The sequence below is a fragment of the Fukomys damarensis genome, unplaced genomic scaffold, assembly GCF_012274545.1.
Source record: "Fukomys damarensis isolate Sample0158 unplaced genomic scaffold, DMR_v1.0_HiC HiC_scaffold_35, whole genome shotgun sequence".
Classification (NCBI taxonomy): Eukaryota; Metazoa; Chordata; class Mammalia; order Rodentia; family Bathyergidae; genus Fukomys; species Fukomys damarensis.
Genome location: NW_022900947.1, coordinates 42,658,636 through 42,682,354, shown reverse-complemented (window position 1 = coordinate 42,682,354; position 23,719 = coordinate 42,658,636). Strand labels below are relative to the sequence as shown.

The 23,719-nt window shown below is 38.0% G+C and overlaps 1 protein-coding gene across 1 annotated transcript; it reads right to left on the bottom strand.

The window, feature by feature from the left end:
- Positions 1-6,049: 6,049 nt before the first annotated feature.
- On the bottom strand, positions 6,050-23,713 carry Paics (phosphoribosylaminoimidazole carboxylase and phosphoribosylaminoimidazolesuccinocarboxamide synthase). Its single transcript, XM_010640303.3, has 9 exons — positions 23,487-23,713; positions 20,544-20,741; positions 15,779-15,957; positions 13,910-14,089; positions 13,694-13,807; positions 12,994-13,077; positions 11,970-12,150; positions 10,883-11,041; positions 6,050-6,370 (listed from the first exon to the last, which is right to left on the bottom strand). Exons 1-9 carry the CDS (start codon positions 23,500-23,502, stop codon positions 6,204-6,206), a joined length of 1,278 nt encoding a protein of 425 aa, XP_010638605.1. The 5' UTR covers positions 23,503-23,713; the 3' UTR covers positions 6,050-6,203.
- Positions 23,714-23,719: the final 6 nt, after the last annotated feature.

Here is a 23,719-nt window from a genome sequence, read left to right as displayed (position 1 = left end):
GACTCCATTTGATCCCCTGAAATTTTTGTTTTTGGTACCAGGGATTGAACTCAGGACCTTAGGCTGCTTGCCAGGCAGGTGCTATGCCGCTGAGCTAAATTCCTGGCCCCCAAAGTTGTTTTTGAGAGCCAGTGTTTTAGTAATGTTTCTAATCTTATAGAGCATGGACTTTACAAAAAATTTGGCATTTGGTGAGGGCTCACTTCTATGGTTCATACATGGTGCTTTCTAGCTGGGGAAAAAATTTGTAAAGAATATCTGATGCCACTCTCCTACCCTCGTGATAAAATCCAGACTACAAGATCTAGCATGTAATGTCCTTTGTGATCTGGATTGTGTTTGCCACTTCTCCATCCATGTTAAGTCTTATTACTGTACTTCCTGGATTAGCTTTTCTGTTACAGGAAAAAGATACCTGAGATAATCAACTTACAAGGGGGAAAGATTTACTTTGGCTGATGGTTTAAGTTTTCAGAGATTTCAGTCCATGGTAGTTTGGCTGTGTTGTTTTGGGGCCTGTGGCACTACAGTATATCATGGCAGGGTATGTGGTACAGCAGAACTGTTCACCTCAGGACCATCAGGAAGCAAAGAGGGACCAAATTCCTAATATCATTTTTAAGGGCATGCCCTCAATGACCTTAGTTCCTTTCACTGTAGACCCATCACTTTCTAAAGGTTGTACCACTTTCCAATGGTGCCAAAGGCTTACAGCCAAACCTTAATACTCAAGATCCAAACTGTAACACATTCCCTTATCCTTTTTGCATGCTCTTCTCCAATATTAAGCTACATGCAGCTCCTTCCATGTCCCACCAAAGCCTCATGTGGTCATAGGTGGGGCTTTTTCAGAGGGGGCTGAAGCTTGGATTGCAGATGTGAGTGCTACCCATCCTAAGTAGCCTGGATAAGGTATAAGGGATAGAAAGAACTGTGGTCCTTCCTTGCTTGCTTTGCTACCTTCTGCCTGCCATAAACTCTTTTCTCTATGTTGCCTGATTGCCAGGCCATCCTGCCTTGGAGCCTGCTGATTGTAGACTGAAACGTCTACAAAGAGCAAAAAAAAAAAAAAACCTTCCCTCCTTTAGCTTTGTGTTAGGTATTTTGTCTCAACAAGAATAAATAATACAGAATTTGGTACCACAGAATGGGGTTGTTGGTGTGACTGTATCTGACCATGTGGCTCAAGAGCCTCTGGAACTGGCTTGTGGGAAGGGAAGAGTTAGGAAAGGCTCAAGCTCCCTGAAAAAGTAGAGTTGGAATGCCTGAGGCTGTACTTGATGGGAGATTCTGGTCAGAGTTCAGAAGACCAGAAGGCTGATAGAAATTTTGCCAGTAAAGACCAAGCTCAAGTTTCTGCTGGGAGGTAGGACTTCATTGGCTGTTGGGGCTCCAGACAATGTGTGTTCATGGCTACTGTTGGGACTGTTTAGCTAAATTTATGTTGAGAATCAAGACCAAAGAGCCCAGAAAAATTATTTAAAACGTTTTGAATTGGGCCCGAATGGAAGCTACAGTAAAGCTGTGGACTGCAAAGACAGAGCAGAAGAGATCTTGACTGCTGAGAAGGAATAGAACAGAAAAGACGGCCTGAGGACACCACAAGCACCAGCAGGACTCTGGCTTTTGTAAGGTGAAAGACTTCTCTTTGAGAAGAGAGCTCCAGAGGACCATGTTCCAGAATGGTGGCAGCCTAGGAACGTTTTTCCTTGGGATTTGCTTCATAGGCACTTGACAAGAGAGGAAGCTTGGCTACTTCTCCAGCTGGCAGCAGGCCTTGGCATCATCCACATGGTGCTAGTTTTAGGTGCATGTAGAATACAAGAGTTGTGGGGTCAGGAAGGCTTCTATCCAGATTAAAAAAGGCTTCGAAGGCCAGGCAGTGAGAGGGCAGTGTGTGAATATGGCAGTGTGAAGACAAAGGTGCATTGGAGGCTCCAGAAGGTTGGAGAAGCCAGGAGTGGATCATCTGAGGAAAACTGCGAGGAAGCAGAGCCAGCCCAAGAGAAGTCACGGGAGCTACAACCACCAGAAGTGCTACTAGTTGCTTGGGATACAATTAAAATAAAGCTAGTCCTATGTGTTCATATAATATTTTCTAGTGAGGAGGAAGGCAGTAAATATATCCTTGGTGATAATAAATCTATAAAGAAAGTGAAGGAAATGGAAAATAAATTAAGATTCAACTGAGGAATTAAGAATAGTTTTTCATTTGCAGTTTTCCTTTGGAGATGACGTTGTGTCCTTTTTCATGTATTCACAGTATCCTATCCTTTCTATATTAATTATATATTTTGAAATGTTTCTGAAGATTCTTTAGGACTCATGGAGGGTAGAAATTGAACTATTTATCACTTCATTCTTGGGTCTCATATATACATTTTCTCCACAGAAATAGAATCAAAAGGATACAGAGATTTATTATGAGGGCTTAGCTCAACAACTATAGACTAAACAGAAGTACAATTTGCTACCTGTAAGCTAGGGACCTAGGGAAGCTGATGGTACAGTTCCAGGACAGAAAACCAGTGTCTGAGGGCACAAGATGTATTACTCAGCAGACAGCAAATTGATCCTTCCTCATTTTTTGTTCTATACTTAGGCCCTCAATGAATTGGATGATTCCTACCCATAATGGTGAGGGCAATCTTTTTTACTCAGTTTGAGGATCAGGCCAGAGTTGCATCTGACCCTCATTTGAGACACCTGTACTCAGACATGGGCGAGGGGGAGGGAAAGGAGGGGTAATTTCTTACTTTATTTTTTAAACCAAGAGGAACTACTATGTATTCTAGGCTGCCTTGAACTCAATATCCTCCTGCTTCAGCCTTCCAAGTGCTGGGATTATAGGCACAAGTCACCATACCTGGCTCATAAATGTTTTATCAGCTACCTGGGTATCCTTTAGCCCAGTCAAGTTGATACATAAAGTTAGCTATCACCTAAGTACCGCAAACTTATTTTTATATTAATATTTGGTCATTTATGCTTTCTGAGATGTGTATATTAAGTATATTATGTTACTATCTTAGTTAACTCCAGGACATGCAGAAGAAATATTATTTAAGTATTTTTAGCTGGGCAATGTGGGCATGTCTGTAATCCCAGCTATTCAGGAGTCCAACCTAGGCAACTTAGTAAGACCATCTCAAAGTAAAAGTTGATGGAGGTCTTATCTAGCTAGCATACAGAAGGCCCTATGTTCTATTCCCATTACTCCCCCCTCTGCTCCCAAGTAAGCATCTTTAATGCCTTTCTAAGGATTGCTGGGCTGGAAATGTCACGGAGAATTTGTGGATACTCTGTGGCAAATTACTCCCCATCTTGCATGTTTTCACAGAAACTAGATCAGCTGATAGCAATAATGAATTCAGGGTAATTTTCATGGTGAATTAATTCCACTCATAACTGACATTACAGGGCTAGGATTGTAGCTTGGTGGCACAGTGCCTACCTGGCAAGCACAAGGCCCTGAGTTCGATACCTGGTACTAAAACAAAACAAAAAAAAACCTCTTAAGTCACATTATGTAATACATTCATAAGCCAAGATACATTTTACGTATATTAACTAACTTATTGTCATAACCTTTGTAATTTCAGAAGCTGTTTTTAAAAGCAGCAAATCTAAGAATGTCTTTATGATAAAAGCTTAAAAACTGCGTTATTTGGACAATTTTTCCCATTTTTGTGTTCACCTTTAAGCTCATAGAAAGTATAATCACCCACGTGACAAATTAGATGTTGTGTAAGGTGACTTCTTACAGGAAATGTAATGAGTAAATGCTTTCAAGTACTCTAGCATCAATGAATTAAACTACTGACGATATCTGTACTGTACTAAGATGCTGAGGTTAAAACTGATATTGACCATGATAGTGTTAAGTCCTATCCACCAGTCTAAATTAAATTTAAAACCTTTTTTTTGGTACTGAGGATCAAACTCAGGACCTTGCACTTATGAGGCAGGGAGTAGAACCAGTGACCTAAATCCCCAGCCCTAAACTTAAAACTTTTTCATGTACTTCACAGAATTAGGTAGAATCATTGCTACCTAAATGGGTAGACAGAAGAGGATGAATCACTTGAATAGTCACTACTCAGAGACCAGACACCCAAACTTGAAAGATGTTAAAATTGTTTAAGTCTCGTAATTGTTCTGCCATAGCACATAAGCCAGCCTTGCAAATTAGCATAAAATAGAAAATTACAATTCTCCAATCTCTAGCAGTTAGGCATAGTACATCAGAGTGTAACAGTGTATGGGAAATCAAGTGTAAATTACATTTTTCTCTTCTTGGAACTTACAATTTAAGAGCAATTGTGGTTATGAAAGGTTTTATGGAAATAAAGCTCCACTATCTAACAAATAGTAAATGGTAATGGTAAAATGAAGTCCTTCAAAGAAATAAACGTATAAATATATGGCAGTCCAAGGATTATGAGGAAACAGGTTCCCTTGACAGGTCACATCAGTGATTCTTTTTATTTTTAGGGTTTTGGAGACAGGGTCTTGCTATGAAGTTCAGGCTGACCTGGAATCATCAGCCTAGGCTGGTCTCAAAAAGCTCGATATTCCTGTCTCAACCTCCTGAGTGCTGGGATTACAGGTGTGCACCACCCTGTCTGGCACACACCAGTGCATCTTAACCTACAGACCATAGTAGGATTCAAGGGAACCCAAGAATCAATTTTGTGTGTGCAAGTTCCTAAAGAGGTCATCAGGATTAATATTTTCAGAAGGGTCTATGGCAAAAAAAAAAAAAAAAAAAGAAAGAAATTTTGGAAGTCTGGGCAATCACCTAGAAAAGACTGGGTTGCTCGAGGACCGTCTAAGGATCAGGCTAGTACTGCATCTGACTCGCATTTGAGGATCCCATATGGAGGATAAGAGAATAAGTTAAAATTCAAAGGTTAAGCAGAAATTGAAACTGATAGCCACAACTTGTTGCTCAGTGAGATGTAAAAGGTTAAAAAGGAACATAAAGGATGAAATCCTTTCTGACTTGGGACAGTGACTAGTTCTAGGCTTGGTGAATATGAATTAAGTTGCAAGCATTCTGGTTTTTATACAAGTGCCTATGGGGCGGACAGATACAGAAAAAAAATATGTTCAGAAGCCAGTTGGAAATTTTATTAACATTACCCACTCTATTAATAAATGAGAGAAACTAAGAAATAACCAATACGTCAGGGAATAGGTTAAAAGAAATGACCAAGAGTAAGGGTGGACTATCTTAGTGTTAGCTCAAGAAAGGAGTGGTTAGGCAACATATCCCAGGTGGATCAGATGAAACAAGTTGTAAGAGATGGCAGCTTATTAACCGTTAAGAGGTTAGAAAATACAGTGTAGGCCAGAGGGAAAGCATTATCAAGATTTCATCTGTAGCAGAGGTTTTTAATATTTTAGGGGATACAACCCTCTGGAGAAAATTGATTGCCCCTTCTTTTAAAAATGAACCAGAACTTCTTTATATTCTGTGATTTTACAGGTTCTTAGATGAACTCATTGGCATTAATACTTGATACTAGGTGGCTTCCATAGTGACCCTTTGTCTTATTTTATGTGTTTTCCCCTACCCCTAGCATCAATCTCAACTTTCCTTACTAAAGAAAAAAAGACAAAGCCTGGCGTGGTGACACATACCTATAATAGCATTAGGGAGAATGAGGCAGGAAGACTGAGTTTGAAAGTAGCCTGGACTGTATATGGGTTGTTATACCTAGCTAGAGATAATATAAATACACACTATTTTCTGAGATAGTGACTATTAAAACAAAAACCAAAACCATGCCCTTAGAATTTGTAAAGACCATAAAATGAATGAGGATTATATTGCTCTTATCACCTAAGATATAATAACCATTTTATCCTTCTAAAACTTACTGGTTGAGATATAGCAGGTCAAGTTATAACTTTAGAGCTTTATAATAGGATCTTATTGGCATTCATAAAATGTGTTTTTTGGATTATGTTACCTACTGAACAAGGATTATACAGTGGGTAGAAAAAAAGTAATCTTAAAATGTTCTTATATTAATTTTACTGCCTATAGAGAAATATTAAATACAAACACATTCTAATCCACGTTATCTAGAGAAGCATTTATTCATGTATCAATTTTCTGATTCAAAATTATTTTTTCTACTTTGCTTATTTTTCTGCAGCTAAACCAGAATGTGTACACCCCCCCAATAACATTTTTAGAAATTACATTCTCTGATTTTCTTGTCAGCCTGCTTCAAGGAAATCCATGTGTTCAATATACTTGCTCGCAGTTTGGCCCATACCAAGTGATTGTTTAATCCAAATATCTGAGCAGCAAACTGAGCTGATCCTTCAGGAGAAAGTATGGTGGAACAGCCAAGACCTATTGGTTTGGAAAGGAAAAGAGGAAATTAAGCTGTCAGTTAATAATGAAAAAAATAACAGGGGCAAAGGATCTACCTTAGTGCTAGAACACTTGCCTAGCATTCATGAGGCCTGAGATTTAATCCCCAGCAGTGCAAAACAACCAAACATAGAAAAGACCTGTTGCTACAGACTATAAAAAGCTACCATACTAATATAGTAGCTTATCTAAAATAGGATCTACAGAATGGTTTAATGTTGAAGTAGCAATGTGACTGTATGAGGAAACATAGTATTTATCTGCCAGGAAGAGACTTTATATGTATTATCTATCATTCTTAGTGAATCTACTTGCATAGAGATTTACTTTTTTAAACTTTTCACACATACTATTTCTTTATCACACATACTTTTTCTTTGTCACTAGGGAGTGACGGGCCATGGAGTAAAACAAGGACAAGGCAAACAGAAGCACTTATTCTGAAATATGTTGTTTTGATAATTTTCTAGCTAATCTTTTTGTATTTTCATTTGAATTATTGAAACATTTTTAAGCAGTAAAAAAAAAAAGTCAATTCCAAAGAATAATTTAAAATCTACAAGAACAATTTTAAGATCTACAAGGCAGGAGCAAAAGAAAGTTAAGGGCCTTGGGAATTGTAAGTCTGCTCAGGCAGTTTCTTGAGATGGCACTATCATGTGTAATATTACTGGAGTCAAGGACTACTGCCTACTTTACAGATTCAAAAGCTCCAGTTTTCCTATTTTTTTGGCGTTCATCATGCTTTATTTTTTGCAGTACTGGGGATTGAATCCAGGGCCTTCGCACTCAACATCCCCAGCTCTTTTTAAAGGTTTTTGAGACAGAGTCTTGCTAAATCATTAAGTTGCACCAGCAGGACTTGAACTTGAAATCCTGATTCAGCCTCCAAGAGTACAGGCATGTACTTCCTCAAATGCTTGACTATTCTAGCTCTATTCACAATAAAAACAGAATAAAGTACAGGCTGGGGAAAGAGCTCAGTGGTATAGCACTTGCCTAACATGCATAAGGCCCTAGGTTTGATCCCTAGCACTGAAAAATACCAATTTACAATTCATGTTAATACAAATTTGTATGAATAAATAAATAAGTTGTCACAATGCGGCACTGGCCAAGTTGCTTAATGTTAATTTTCATATCCTTGTCTATAGAAAGAGGATAATTAGTAGCTTCCTTTTGAGTTATGAATGTGTGCTTGGGGAACTGTCTGGCTAAAGTATTTAATGAGTGAAGCATAAGTATTTGCATACTGGATAGAGTGCTCTACTCTTAACACCTGAAATATATATGACTACTGCCCAGGACTCCTTTCCTAGTAAGCAGGTGTCAGACAAAGTCTAGGATTTCATATGGGCCACTGTAAAATCATTCTTCAAAGCATTACCCTCCAATTTGAGTGACAACATACAAATTTCCCAGATTTTTCTCTCCCCTTGCACACTAATAGAAAAAAATTGCTGCCCAACTTTTGTTCATTTCTCCTTTTCAAAATCTAATGGATAATAACTATATAGTTCCTCTGTTGTAAAACTGGTTAATAGCTTTATAGCTACAGGTTATGTATGTATGTATGTATGTATGTATGTATTTATTTATTGGTACGGGGGATCAAACTCAGGTCCTTGTGCTTGAGAGGCAGGCAGCAGAACCACTAAACTAAATCCCCAGCCATAGCTACAGGTTTTTAAAGATTTAATAATTTATAGTAGAATGTTTAGTCAAGGATCTAGTTAAAGATGCATTCGTTAAGCACAAGATTTATCTCTGGAGTCACATAAAACCAAGAGTAAAGGAAATAAAGAAAACAGGCATAAACATACAAAGACAACGATATAATAGCAATAGCATTTTGACAGCCAAAAGGCAAATGAGGTAGCATCAGCTTAGCAGAGTAGTGGGAGTGAAAGTGGCACTACAAAGAAAAGGACTGACTGATAAAAGCGTAAGAACCAACTTCCCACCTCACTTGATCAACAGTACTTTTAAAAAGACCAGAGCAGGGCCAGGGATTTGGCTCAGTGGTTCCACTGCCTGCCTTGCAAGTGCAAGGGCCCTAGTTCTATCTCTGGTACCCCCCCAAAAAAGACCACAGCATAGTTTTCAATTTATCTCAAGATGAAAAAGACTTCAGATTTCTCCGGACTGGGGGACACCAGGCACAGCAGAGACAAGGAATGCCACCATGAAAGTAGCTTACATTTATAGGCCTACTCTGAGATACTCAGCCTCTCCGTCTAAGCTTCCGAGGAATCTGGCAGCCAGATCTGTTCAGCTAGCAGGAACCTAAGGCAAAAATTCTCTGGTGATTTTGGATAATACCTGAGAAAAGGCCTTGACACTGATGGGAGGTGAGGGATTATTCAAAAAACAACTCCATAAGATCACCTCACACAAAGCCGTTTCCAATGAGCTTTCTACAGTACCCCAGTAAAACTGAATTAATTACCTGAGAGTTGAGAAAAGAAATAATAAGACTATACTAAGTTTAGAAAAAGGTGTTACTGCAAAGATTAAACAAATATAGTATAGAAAAAAATTTCAGAGAAAATAGGGCTTTTGGAAATGTAAATATACTGTATTCAAATGCTAAATTCAATAGAAGGGTTGGAATGTAAAACTGAGGAAAATATTCCAGAAAGCATTGTAACAGAAGGAAAATGGGCTAGCAATCAAGGAAAGCCAAGTCTGAATAACCCAAATGAGGAGAGAAAATGGAGGGGTAAGAAAATTAAAGCATTCTCCATGACTAAAGAATTAAAGTATCATATTAAAAGAACCTATAAAGTCCACAGTAAAAACAGACCAAGGTACATCTGAGAAATTTAATAACAATGAAGATACTAAAACATCGTGAAAGTTTCCAGAAGGAAACAAAATTCTTAAAAGACGTAGAATTGGAATGGCACAAAGGCAGTGGAGTTGCTCTCATAATTCTATGGGAGAACAATTTTCAACCTATAATTGTATTCCTAAAACTATCAAATAAGTGTGGAGTTCCAATTAGAACATTTCAGATATATAAGATCTCAAGGTTTACATTTTGTACTCTTTCCTCAGGAAATTAACAAAGAATGTGCTCCAACAAAGTAAGAAGGAAACCAAAACAGGGAAACACAGGGGAACTAGGAAACTGGAGATCTAAGAGTAAAGAAAGGCAAAACGTTATTTCCAAAATGACACTGGAGGCAGATCCTAAGACACCAGTGGTGCAGAAGGCCAGTCTATTCTGAAACACATCACAGGTCTCAGGTACTTAATGTATTTGATATATGTCAAAGATTTACACAACTGAGAAAAGTCTGAGGTTTTAGAAATAAGGCAATCAGCTCCTAATGAAATAATATTGACTCTCAGAACTTGCAAAACATCAGATTATACCTTAGATTTTGATGAACACACTATAATACTGATATGAGACCCAGCTGCATCAGACCAAAGATGACTTTCTTTTACGTTAATTACTTTTGTCCTCAATATTTAAAATTAATTTTTTTCTGAAGTAATCAGTTTTGTTTAAAACTCAATACCACTAATAGTATATTCTTTTTTTTTTTCTTTTGGTGTTTTTTTGAGACAGGGTCACACTATGTACAGTAATTCAAGCTGGCCTCAAACTCCAAGAGATCCTCCTGCCTTAGCCCTCCAAGTGCTGGGATTACAGATGTGCACCTAACAACGTATTCTTGGAAAAAAAAAAAAATCTGAACTTGATTTTACTACTGTACAAATCTTAAAACCATGGTGCTTATAGAAAATACAGGGGATGGAAGAGCATGTTTACCATCATCTAGGAATGTAATAAACCAATGTGGAAAACTCTACAAGAAAAATAAAAGAAAAAAAGTGAAGTTTTACAGATTAAATAAGACTGAAAAGATATTGACAAAATGAATGTAAGGACTGGGTTGAATCTCAATTTAAAAATACTAATTACAAAAAAGTGAGACAACTGAACATAAATGAACATCAACTAGAAATAAGGTATTTTTAGACATTATTACTTTTTTTTTTTTTGCGGTACTGACTGAACTCAGGACCTTGCACTTGCGAGTCAGACACGGTACCATTTTTTTGGGTGGTGAATACAGTATCAAGATTATGATTTAAGAAAAACTTAGAGATGCATACTTCAGTATTTAAGTATAAAATATCACAATATCTAAAATCTGCTTTAGAATAATTTGGCAGAAGGGACTACAAATAAAACAACATAGTAATTAGTAAGGCCGGTTAATGAGTACATGAGATTTCATTATACTAGTCTACATACTGTTGTGTATGTTTGAAATTTTTGTAATAAGCAGTTAAAAAAAAGTCAGTGTGGGCCAGACATGGTGGTGCTCACCTGTAGTCCCAGCACCCAGAAGGCTGAGGTAAGAAGATCGCTGTAAGTTCAAGACCAGCTTGGAATAGTGAGTTCAAGGTCAGCCTGAACTACATAGCGAGACTCATTTATCAAAAAAAATAAAAAACATCAGTGTATCTTACCACTGGGTAGTCGAAGAGAGGACCACACATCCTGAGCTCCCCAGTCTGACGTGAGGGGAGGACAGCTGATCACTGGATATGCAGTGTTACCAGCCATCACTGGGCCTAAACCATTGCTTCTGCCTGCTACTGCCACAAACACAGTTGGAATGCCATCCCCTAGGGAAATGACAAGATTATCATTGGATTAAACATTACAAAGGACTGCAAGATATGTTTAAAAAAGCATCTACGTCTTAAACCTTTGAGTAGTCTTCTGTGAAAAAAGCATTAAAAATATACTATTATATATAATTTCAAAATACAAGGTTCACAAAAATGAAGAATGACAACTACTGAACACGTCTTTTCTGCTAAGCAGTCTCTGAAATAGAGACTATTTAATAGTGACTGGAGGTTTACAGGCACTTCTTGAAACATGATTTGAAGGCAAATTTAATGGTATACAGGGGCTGGAGGAGCAGCTTAGCAAGAGAAGTTGTAGCTTTCATTAGCTTATTATGCGGGTCTGAAATTCAATCCTAATCTACCCCTAAAGTAGTAACTATACTCCTGTAGCAATCACCTTTAGAGTATTGTCAGTCATCCTCCATTTGAGAGGCACGTACCTGGCTGTGAACCCAGGGTTCTGGTATTTTAGATCAGTGCTATCTTGTTCTTATGTGCTACATTCTGAAATTGACCTAATTTCATGTTTGACTGCCACCCACGAAAGGCTGGGCTATTAAAGATCCCAGAGAGGATCTGCTGTTGCAACTTTGGGCATCCTGTAACTGATATGAGGCTTATTTTGTGCTGGAGCAAATTAGAAACAATGCTAAAAGGGGTATTTACTAGGTAAAGAACCAGAGGTTCTCACACTTTTAATGTTTCCCTCTATCCTTGTGCTTTCAGTTCTTTTCCCCTACTTTCTTTTATAAGCTACTAGTAGCATCTTATGCTTTTTGAAGGTCAGATCATGAGAGTGCATCTCATAGTTTCCTCTCAGAAATATGGAAAAGCTCTTTTCAGCAGTCAAGTCTATAATACATAATTTTTGGGGGCAAAATCAGAAATACCCAAATTATTCTAGTTAGATGAAGTTTACCTTCATATTCAGCTTTAATCCTAAAAGTTTCATCTGGGCCTTTATGGGCAGATGTTACTCGAAGTTCACAGGGAATTCCATAATTTCCACAAGCTTTCTTGATTTTTTCACAGTGACCAAGATCAGAAGTTGATCCCATCAATACTACAACCCTGCACTGGCTTTCTGATTTCAGAAGCAACTGGAAAAGAAAAACATGGATATGATAAAGACAAAAATGAATAAATATAGGAATAAGTACCATAAGAACAATCAATTCTCAGAGGTATTGCAGTAAAATTACTTCCAGACAGAGTATTTTCTTCCTTCATACATCCTATTTAAAAGACAAACAGAATAAAACGTAGGTGGTTCTTAAATAACTTCTAGATGTGATCTTCATAATTAAATCTAACAGGGCCAGGGATGTAGCTCACTGGTGCCACGCCTGCCTCGCAAGCGCAAGGTCCTCAGTTTGATCCCTGGCACCAAAACTAAACAAGCATAATTAAAATGTAACAGATGAGATTTTTAATCAGATAAATTAAAATTTACCTGTCTATAGCCATATTACACTGAACGTGCCTGCTTTTACCTATTTCAGAAGATAAGCAAGGTCACACCTGGTTAGGACTTGGGTGGAAGATAAATTATGCGTTTTTTCTAATATAATGAAAGGTGGGGGATGTAGCTCAGTGGTAGAGCACTCGTCTAGCATTCATGAGGGTCTGGGTTCCATCTCCAGCATCATAGAAGTGAAAAATGAAATGAAAAATGTTACATGGAGTCCCACCCATTCCATGCTATAGGAACTGAATAGCAGCAAAGAGGTGGGTAGGAAACAGTTTCTCCTACTGGGCCAGGGAGGAGACAGGACCCCAGGTCTAGCCACCAGGATCTGGGAGGAGTACACTGGCCAACTTAATGGGAATTCCATTATACCAGTAAAAAGTAAATGAGAAGCACTATTCCTTCCCAGATTTTAGTTTGAAACAAGATTTTCTTAGAAGAAAAACACAATACAGGTTCACTAAAGAAGGATTACCTCTACTCTCTCTGCAACCCACTCAAAGTTTTTCTTTACCATCTGGAGCCCTTCAGGGGTTACTTCCTTGAGGTCACGGTAAGACTAGAAAATGAGATATAAAGTTTAGAAAACAAAGTATTTTTTGCTATCCAAAACTGGTTTTTGACTTGAATAGGGACAACAAGCGACATATCTAAACATGCACCTCAGTCTTCAAATCCATTTCCTGAACTAGAGATAAATACAGTAGTGAGGCAAAATTTTATTTTCATGCAAGGTGAATTGCTTTCTATAGTTAACAATTAGCTGCCTTGAGAATTTTTATTTATTGAATATAAAGAGGATCTTGCCCTAATTTTGTTAAGAAAAAACAGATATGGGGCCTGGTGAAATTTGGAAGACGTGGTGTAAAGTCCCAAATCTGCCACTTACTCCTCTAATTGTGAACACTTATCCTCTTAGAACCTTAGTTTTCAGCGAAACAAAGATAATATTTGCTGTGTTATTGTTATGAGAATCTATGACAATATTAAAAAGGGCTGGGGATTTAGCTCATTGGTTCTGGCACCTACCTCACAAGCCCAAGGAACGAAGTTTGATCCCCAGTACCAAAAAAAGCGATAAAATCTAACTACCTAGGATGGCCCTAAATTTTCCATCATCCTGCCTCTTGAGTAGCTTGGACTATAGGCGAGTGCTGCCACAGCTGTTTACTGACCTGTTTGTCTTTCTGCTGGCTTCGATCTCCCGATGGCCAGAGTCTCCAGGAATCATTATCTATAACATCAGCAAGAACAATTTCTTTGGTGGTCACATCAACGCCAAATTCAATCTAGAAACAGCATATTATCAAAGAAAAACTTAAGAAAATTATACTATTAACAATGTTTCTCAGTTATAATCTTTACTTTCAAATTCTTTGTTTCATCTGTACCTTCATATCAACCAGTGTACAGTTCTGGGTCAACCAAGATTTCTCCAGTATTTCAAAAATAGTTTGTGTAGCATGACTCATGATATCCACTTCAGTTTGGCCTATAACAAGTCCAGCAAAGCAAAATTTTGCAGCAATTAGCTGTTCCTCAGACCATTGAGGATCATTATTAGCATCATCCTGAGAATAAAATACAGTAGTACAATTAATTTACATCTAGAATTTTTGAACTTTTCAGAAAAACTAACATCTTCCACAAACAACAGGAAGGCCAAAACACATTTCAATCTATCCAATCTTTCCAAAAATTAGTTTTTACAACCTCATGACCTCATTTTTGATGAGAACTTTTTTCTTGGTACTGGGGATCAAACTCGGGCCCTTGCACTTGTGAGGCAGGGGGCAGAACCACTGAGCCAAATCCCTGGCCAATAAGAACTTTTATAGGAATACAAATCTTTAATTTTTTTTGCCCTTGAGACAAGAGGCTAGGTGGTACAGGATGGCTTCAAACTCAAAGCAATCCTCCTACCTCAACTTCCCAAGTACTGGATTGCAAGCATGCGCCACCATGTCCAACAGGAATACAAATCTTTAGGGACACCATTTGATAATTGAAAAGATCTCAAACAAAAATGTTAATGAAAAGCAACTATTTTAAGCACTGTCCCAATTTTATGATTTAATGGATCTTGATTTATATAATATAAATTATGCAACGCACTGTTTAAAAATGCCAAACTATCACTGCTTGCTTTATTGTTTTTGATACCAGGGATTGAACTCAGGACCTTGTGCTTACAAGGCAGGCTCAGGTGCCTCTGAGCTAAATCCCCAGCCCCACCACCTTTTCTTAAGATTTTTGAGACAAGGTCTTGCTGTTTATTAGTTAAGGCTGGACTCAAACTCACTATGTAGCCCAGGCTGGCCTTGAACTCACAGCAATCCTTCTGACTCAGCCTCCCAAGTGCTGGGACTGCCATTGCTTTCAAAGAAGATCTATGCATAATATCATAAATCAAGATGGAGTAAAACAATTTGAACATAGACTGTAAAAATTCAAAATTATTTATTCTTATGGCATATATCTTTGTTTTCAGAGATAATGATAGTACATTTTCCTCTATTAGGCTACAGAAAGATTTCAACTGCACAACTTTTTTTTTTTTTTTTTTTGGTACCGGGGATTGAACTCGGGTCCTTGCACTTGCAAGGCAGGCCACCAAACCACTGAGCTAAATCCCCGGCCCCTATGGTGGGGTGTTTTTTTTAGAGGTAGTTGAATTTGGAATATGTGATGCTGAGGATAAGGGTTGTGGTTACTGCAGTTACCAGTGAGTGACTGGTTTGGCACCACCCTAATCCAGGTACCCTGGATGAAATAAAAGGGTCAGGAAGTCACTGTTAAGGCCTCATGTTGATTTTGCTGTCTTCTGTCATTATGAACTGTTTCTCCTCTGCCACCTTGCCTTAGAGCCAACTGATATGGACTGACACCTCTATGAACTGTAAATCAAATAAACCTTTCTTTCCCTTTATCTTTGGGTGGTGGGTATTTTGTCTCAGCAACAGAGGAAAGTAACTAACAGAAAAGGTAAGTACATTTTCACAGATATTTAAAAACTCTCACTATCATTGTTAATGGAAATATGCTTTACTGACATAAATTTCAAGAGTAACATTTGTAGTACCAAATACTCAGATGTTTAAATCTTCTGGCTTTGTAATTAAAAGTTTGCTGCAGTCAGGGATTTAGTGCAGTGGTACTGCCACCTGCCTTGCAAATGCAAGGTCCTGAGTTTGATCCCTGGTACCAAAAAAAAGTTTGCTGCTACATTAGAGTAGGACATAGAAACATAAAATAATTACCTTGAAAAATAGTTCCACTTTAGGTGGGTAAAACTTAAATCCTTCCTTGACACCAGGATTTCTTTTGAGAAAAGAACCAGTTGCTATTCTTCTGCAAACCCATTCAATTGGAATCATTTCACACTGGGGAGCAATGAAAGCTGTCTCTCCACATTTTCTGGTGAAAGCCGTTTTGATACCTATATATTGAATGCAAAAGTTAAAAAGCATTGAGATCTTCTTACTTAAGAAGGTAGATCACAGCACAACAAAACTCTACAAGACAAACAAAAACCTCTAGCAAGAATAAATGTAATTTTTAAACAGAGAAAATAGGAAGAAAATATTTTTGTTGTACTGGGAGCAGACCCACTCAGGGTCTCAAGATAGACAAGTGCTCTACAACTGTGATACATTCCCATCCCTTGTTTTTGGTGATGTTACAGATCAAACCTAGGGCCTTGTGCAGGGTAGGCAAGCACTCTCACTGAACCACAACTGCAGCCACCTAAGCCTCTTTTACTGTCTAAAACAATCCTTTGGCGGGGGAAACACCCATCAGGTAGTAGCAAGAACACAGCAGCAGCTTTGGCCAATAGCAGTAAATATTTATCCTTCTACCCCTTTTCTTACGCAGTGTTACTGGATAACTAAGATAAAGATCTGATGTAGTATTTAGTATGGAAACTACATGATGGGATAACTTTGGACAACAACCTCTCTTATAATAGTTCCATTACATCATGACCCAGTAGCAATGCTGCTACTTTTTAAAAATATACAACTCACATTTTACTTCAGTTAAATTCATAATATAGTCAAAAGTAAAATTTTTAATAAATACTTAATTAACTAATGTTTTATATTTTGCTTCTTTCTCATGGTACACTACTACAGACACATAAATAAGTCATCTGCCTAACTGCATCTCTAATTCTGAAAACTGTAAAAATATTAATGAAAGTCATACTAGTATTTTTTTTTTTCCAAAAATTGAACTGACAAATCCCATCACCAACTTTATAAGGAAAGTGTAAGTATTGATGGCTGGGGATTTAGCTCAGTGGTTCCTCTGCCTGCCTTGCAAGCACAAGGTCCCGAATTCGATCCCTGGTACCCAAAAAAACAAAACAAAACAAATAAACATAAAGGCAAAGTATTGGTACAAGTCAACGATGGAAAAATAGGTTCAAAATCATAAGGTGGTGAAAACACACAATGACACAAATGGTTTAAATTTTCATTCAAACAACTTCACATTCCTCTAAATGTACATCTGGCAGAAAGATGAATTGTTGACCTATAATACAATAAATATATCAGCTGCTTACATTCTCAAAAACTGGAAATAGTGAAAAACCTGGATACAAAATCTTATACAAACGTAATTAAATGAGCCTTGGACCTTTTACCACAAAAAATTAAGATTCTAATTTTAGTTACTACTTGACTTTGGTACAGCAAAGTCTGAACCATTCATGTAAACTAGTAATTTTTCCATTTTATACACAGCTGTCCAAATGACCTCTCTTTTGAGATCTAAAATGTTATTAGCTATTACTTATGACTCAAGTTCTAGCACTGGCCATCTCTCAATGAATATTCTAGTAATGTACTGGCACAATGAGGTCTTCAGAATTTACACTACATCAATGTAACAGACACTGGGGTCATTCTGGTGACTACAGTTTTTTGACGAGTGGGACTCAGGACAAATTTCAAGTTATAATACATTGTGTTAAAGGCTCTACTGTATTCTGGAAATGTAATAGTAACAAACTATAGCTTTTTTATGTATTTACTGGGGAAAAATTATATGAACTTTCTACCTTCGGTTACCAGATTTACATCTCCCCAGAAAACATGTTTGTTATATACACTATTGATAACTTTTAGCTTTAAATTTTAAGCAATTGTTAGTATTACCACTCTTTTTATGTTAGTATTACCACTCTTCATTTATGGCTTTTCAAACATTAAGTACCTAAATATTTGGAAAGTATTCATTATTCACTAATTTGACAGTTCATGGAAAAAAGTTGTAAACGTAGAAAAATTATAAAGCCTTAAAAAACTTTTAAAAAGGTTATTCAAAGAAATTCAGGTGGAATAAAACATCAAAATTTCATTAAAACTTTTCTCATTTAAAAATTCCACACATAATCCCCTTCACAAAATAAACCTATCATCTTGCTTCTTTGTCAATAGCAGTGAAGGAGATCCCCAAAAAAGCTTCTACTGAGGTTTAGATACATTAGTAATTTAAGTTGTTTTTCTATTTTCAAAATAACCCTTCAGACAATCTACTTTTTAATTTCTGGATTTAAAAAAATGATAAATATGACATTAATGTACTACATAGATTTAAAATAAGCATTTAACGATTATTTGATATCACATTGTATGTTTCTAAATTTAAAAAAAACTATATTTAATGTTATATACGATTAATATAAAGGCTAGAAGGCTTTAAGAAGCTCAGAGTCTAAATAAGTTTAGCAGGCAAATCATCTGATTTCATGTAATTCTAATGATCAAAATTTCCAACCAGTAAAATCTTATGTAAGAAAAAGTTACATTGTATTTTTTGGTATGGAACAATAGTTTAAGTTGAGAAAATTTGAGCAAGATAAGATGTATATAGATCCACGGTTTAAAAATATTGAGATACAAGAGATCTGTTAAGAACTTAAAAACCTTTTTGGGTTATGGATTTGTAGAATTAAGGAGACCTATAGTATGCATCGAAGGCTGTAGTTTATTTATTTGCAATTTTCTAGTTCTGAAACTAATGAAGAAGCAATGCTACTTCTAAAAAGCAAGGACTCAGACACTTATACACCAGTACTCACAGCAGTATTATTCATAATAGCCAAAAAAGGAGAACAACACAAACATTAACAGATAAAACAATTATCAGGGGATGCTCAAGAGGATGAAATAATATGCAAAGAGCAAAGAATAAAGTTTATTATTTGGGGGGCCAGGATCTGAGCTTAGCTCTCTCCTGGCTAAGTTCACTAGATCTTAGCTCTCTTCTGGTTTAAGACCAAGATTCTTGGATGTGTCCATAGTTTTGTTTACACAACATAGTAGGGGGGTAAAGGCAGATATAAGGAACAGCAAGACTAAAACACTACTGAGCCAGGATTGGGAAGAGGAGGAATGACGTTATTTTTGTGAAGGACAGGTCATAACTAACAAGCCACTTGTTATCTTTAGCTAACGTTTGATCTGGGAGAATGGCTACACAGTCAGAAATCCTCAGATGCCATGTCATCTTGCTATTAGAGACATCACAATCTCATCATTGAGATCTCAATTGTAACCGTTGGCACAGGGAATTTTATCTCTGTAAGCCAGCTGAAGTCTCCTCTAGCAAATCACACATATGCGTTGGATTGACTAATAATTTTAATCAACAGCCAAATTATAAGCCAATTCAATAATATTTCAAGCTGGTCTCTTTCACAAATGTAGGATAAATACATATTAGATAATCCAGCTAATGGAGTTATACATGGTGGTGCAAGTTTGTAACTGTAGCAATGAAGCAAGAGAATTACAAATTTTAGTGTAGCCAGGGCAATTTAGTGAAACCTGTCTGGGGTGGGGCGGTCAATCCTCTCCCTCCTCCCATTAATTTTATATGGTTGAACCTTGAAAATTCTCAAGTGAAATAAATCAGAAACAGTTATTCCACTTATGTATCAGATACTTAGAACAGGCAAATTCTAGGGAAAGAAAATAAAACAGAAGTTACTAGGAGCCTCAGGGAAGGAAGAATGGATAGCTACTGTTTATCAGTATAGAATTTGATTGGGATGAAAATGTTCTGGAAATGGAGAGTGAGATGACTGAGCAAGTAGATGACTAAAATCAATTCCTAACTTGGGACAGTAACTACATGTGTGGCTTCATGAAATCTTACTTCTCAGGTGTGTTAACTGTTAGTCATATTTGCTTATTTTTCTACCATGCTTGACAGACTAGTATCCCATTGTTTAAATATAAACAAGTTCTTTTTTTGTTGTTGTTGTTTGCTAGTCCTAAGAACCGAACCCAGGGAACACTGAGCTATGTACCTGGCTCTTTTAGTTTTTTTTTTTTTAATAGGGTCTTACTATGTTGCCTAGACTGGTTCAAAGTTGCAATCCTCCTGCCTCAGGCTCTTCAAGAGCTGGGATTACATGTGTGCTATCGTACCTGTTTCATAGTTACTGTTACTGGGAGGAAAACCTTTTCTCCAAACCACAGGGAACCAAGCACACAATCAAATTATGGTAATAATGTTTTTGGAAGTCCTGATGATTGTGCTGAACTACATCCCTGGCCAAAACTCAATTCCTGTCAAGGTTAGTTTTACAGAGATTGTTTTATTTATTAGCAAGTGATGATTATATGAGGCTTGATGGAATTGCTAATCTGTCTTCTATAATTAATTGGGAATTCTTTTTGAAATTTAATATATAATTGTATAGCATTTTAGGGAATAATTTTAGTTCATTTACTAGAACTGCTCAACATTATGATGGGTTTTCTTCATAGTTAAGATTCCGGGTAGGACTACAGAAAACTGAGAGGAAAGCTGCAAAGGGGATCCCTAAGCAAGGTTGCAGCCGATTACAAAAGAACCAAATGAGACAATTAATTCAAAACCAAGTAAAATGTCATACTGCAGTAAGGCTTGAGCATGTAAACTGTTAATCCAAGTAACACCATCTCCCCACGAAAGGGTTCAGCATATATAGGAGAGAGGACAAGGAGGTAGGAGGAAGCTACTTACCTGCTTCCTGTAACAGCTGAAAAATACAACTGGTAATCTTATTGGAGATTGCAGCTTTTCCTTCCAGGTGATTCTTTCTGGCTGCATTTCCTGCTGTTATCTGGTCTTTGGACTGCAGGAGGACTTTTCCTGGAGTATCTAATAATTCATAGACTTCTTTTGTTTTACCCTCATAGAGTTTTTTGCCAATGTTCAATACTGTGAAAATAAAATGGAATTTATTATATTTCAGGGAGAAATTTCCTGAGCATTGAAGATTAAATCAACTCAAATGATGAATCACAAAGTGACTAATAAAAATTAAATCATCTGCATAGAACTTACTCTCCTCAAGCTATTTTCTCATGCCTCATCACATAATTGTCAATTATAGTGATTAGGAAACTAAGAATTAAGGTTCAGGTCATAGAGCTAGACAAAATACTAAATCTAATAGCCAACCTCATGCTCTTTCCACTATCAGTGTCTCTCTTACTGCTGAACTAAAATAGAATTTAAGATAAAACTAATGAAATTATACTATTATTTTTGTACACATGGCCACATTACCTAAACTGGCCCACAAGGTAACATGGTTTAGTATTTTCCCTGACTTTTGTTTTCCAAGGCAGGTGAAATGTTAAAACCAGATGGGTTTCCTATTACTGTGTAAACAGAGGCCCTCCCATTTACTTTTTTTTTTTTTACCCCCCTCAATACTGGAGCTTGAACTCAGAACCTTGAGCTTGCAAGGTGGGTGAGGCACCACTGAACTAAATCCCTAGCCCTCCACTATTCACTTTAAATCAGCCTCTTCGGTTTGTAAGCCCCTCTCCCATTAACTTTTTTTTCTTCATTAACACAGGTGGTTAACAGGATTTGAGCAGTGAGCATGTAAGTATCTAATTTTGATGCTGGTCACAAGAATCTTAATTTTGATGCTGGTCACAAGACTTAAAGAAACAGTTCTTTTGCACTTTTAATGTCTAAAGATGATCTGAGAGGCGGAGCTTGATGGCAGGGGCTGTGAATACAGAGGAAGCTGGCTTACTCAGCTTGCTTACCTCCAGATGTGGGCCAAATTCTTGAGACCACAAGCTTCTGGCCCAAGGCCCAGGGATTTGGGGACCCCTCCCCCAAACTACCTAGAGACTGAGGCTGCACTTTAATCCCTTTCTTACAAATGAGTAGTGTAATTATCACCCCCTTCAGTTTAAAAATATAAAGTCACTATTTTGTAGCATCTCAAAACACAATTCAAGGGTAATTAAACCCGCATCTCCTAGGCTCCAATCCTAATTAGCTCTAGGTAAATGTAATTTTTCTGTTCTTAACCAGGCTAAATTTTACTCTCGGCTCACAGTAGTTGTAATCCAGTATAACAGTTGGCACTGTAAGGCACGCAATTTACAGCACGCATCCCTATCTTCTGAACTGGAAGTCTAGACCAACAAGGTTTAAAAAGCTCTTCAGGATGTAGTCCCGTCTTAATGCTTCAGACTCCTGTTACTCTATTCCTTCCTTCAACTCCACCTCTCTCAACTTTTTATGTTCCTCTTTCAGGATGGACATTCTGTTTTCTTCCTTCCCACTGCATTATTCACCCTTTAGGCCTCCTAAGCCATGCTAACCGAATTTAGACTTTATCCTAAAAGCAATAATGGAGCTTTTAAACACTGATGTAAAGTGCCGGATCTGTATTTTATTTTTCGGTCCCGGGTCCTTTCGCTTGCAAGGCAGGCAGCGGCACTGCTGAGTTAACCCACCCCACCACCACCTGGCCCTCATCTGTATTTTAGATCAGTATGGCTACTGTGGAAAGTGAGATAGAGGTGGGTGGAACAAAACCATAATCTGGGAAACTAGGATGCTGTTGCAGCAACCCTGGAAATTTTGGTTTGTGCAAAGACATTTCAAAGATGGAAGAACAACTGATTCATTACATTCTCCCTCTCTCTTTTTTTTTTTTTTAAGATAAAAGGTCTTGGTAAATTGCTCAAGCTGGCCTCAAACTTGTAATCCTTTCTAAGGAAAAATAGAGCCTAAGATGGCTACACTTTCAGGCTGTGGTGGTGGGGTTTTCCTGTGGACCTTAAATTCAAGTCAGTAAGATGAAAATGCACCGTTGGGCCGGGCGTGGTGGCGCACACCTGAAATCCCAGCACTTGGGAGGCTGAGGCAGGAGGATCACTACAAGTTCGAGACCAGCCTGGGCTACATAGTGAGTTCCAGGTCAGTCTCAACTATATAGTGAGACCCTGTCTCAAAACAACAAGAACAACACAACAACAACAAAGGAAAATGCACCGTTGGTCTCAATGTAAATAACAGATATAACTAAAGTCATCGCTGACCGGAAAAATAACCAAAGTCGTCAAAGGCATATTCTACTGGGCTGCTGCGAGAATGGTGGGGCTGGGGGGTCACCACGCACGGTTGAGCTCAGTAGCTGAGAATAAAATCATGTTCAGATATTTTCACGACTCCGTGTCTCTTCTTATGGCTGCCAGAATCTAAAGTGAACCTCCCCAGTCTGAACTCATTCTCCTGCCTCAGACTCCCATGTAGCTGGGATTACAGGATTGATTACAGGATTGGGATTACTGTCCTGATTTAATAATGGAGGATAAAAGTGAAGAATCAAGAATGGTTCCAGTTTAAAGAAATGGATTTAAGTATGTAAGATGAAACAGTAGGCAAAATCTGTAATTTCTGCTTTCTTTAGTGGAACTTTTATACTTAGTCATTAAACAGGATAAGACTTTTAACTGAGTAGACACAAGAAACAAACATAGGAGATATGCTACAGAGGTTCCCGCGCACGTCTCGCAGCGCCGGTCCCACGTGCTGCCCCAACCCGGGCCTTCCCGCCAGCCAGCCGAACCGCGCCGATCCGCCAGCTCCTGGCTGGAGGACAGAAGGCGGTGGGGTGCGAGATCCGCGGGGGATGGACGCGCGACTCACCGTCTGCTGTAGCCATGATCCTGAGCGGGCTGGAGGTCCTAAACCCAGTGGAAAGAGGCAGAACCCTGGAAAATAGCGGGCAGAGAGGTTCAGGGGGAGGGGCAGGCGCGGACACGCCCCTCACGTACCCCAGCGGGTTGCACGCAGAGCACTGCGATGGCGCCCGGCCACACTCCAGGGTCACTGTGGCCCAAAGGAGAGGAGCCCGACTCCCGGAGGCAGAGCTTCCCTCA

What these genes read in the sequence shown, in the direction of transcription:
- Paics (XM_010640303.3), bottom strand. An exon ending in TCAGCTGTTACAGGAAGCAG is followed by an intron (nt 15,958 to 20,543) that starts GTAAGTAGCTTC and finishes TTCAATATATAG; the next exon opens with GTATCAAAACGGCTTTCACC. An exon ending in GGGTTGCAGAGAGAGTAGAG is followed by an intron (nt 12,151 to 12,993) that starts GTAATCCTTCTT and finishes TTTCTTTTCCAG; the next exon opens with TTGCTTCTGAAATCAGAAAG.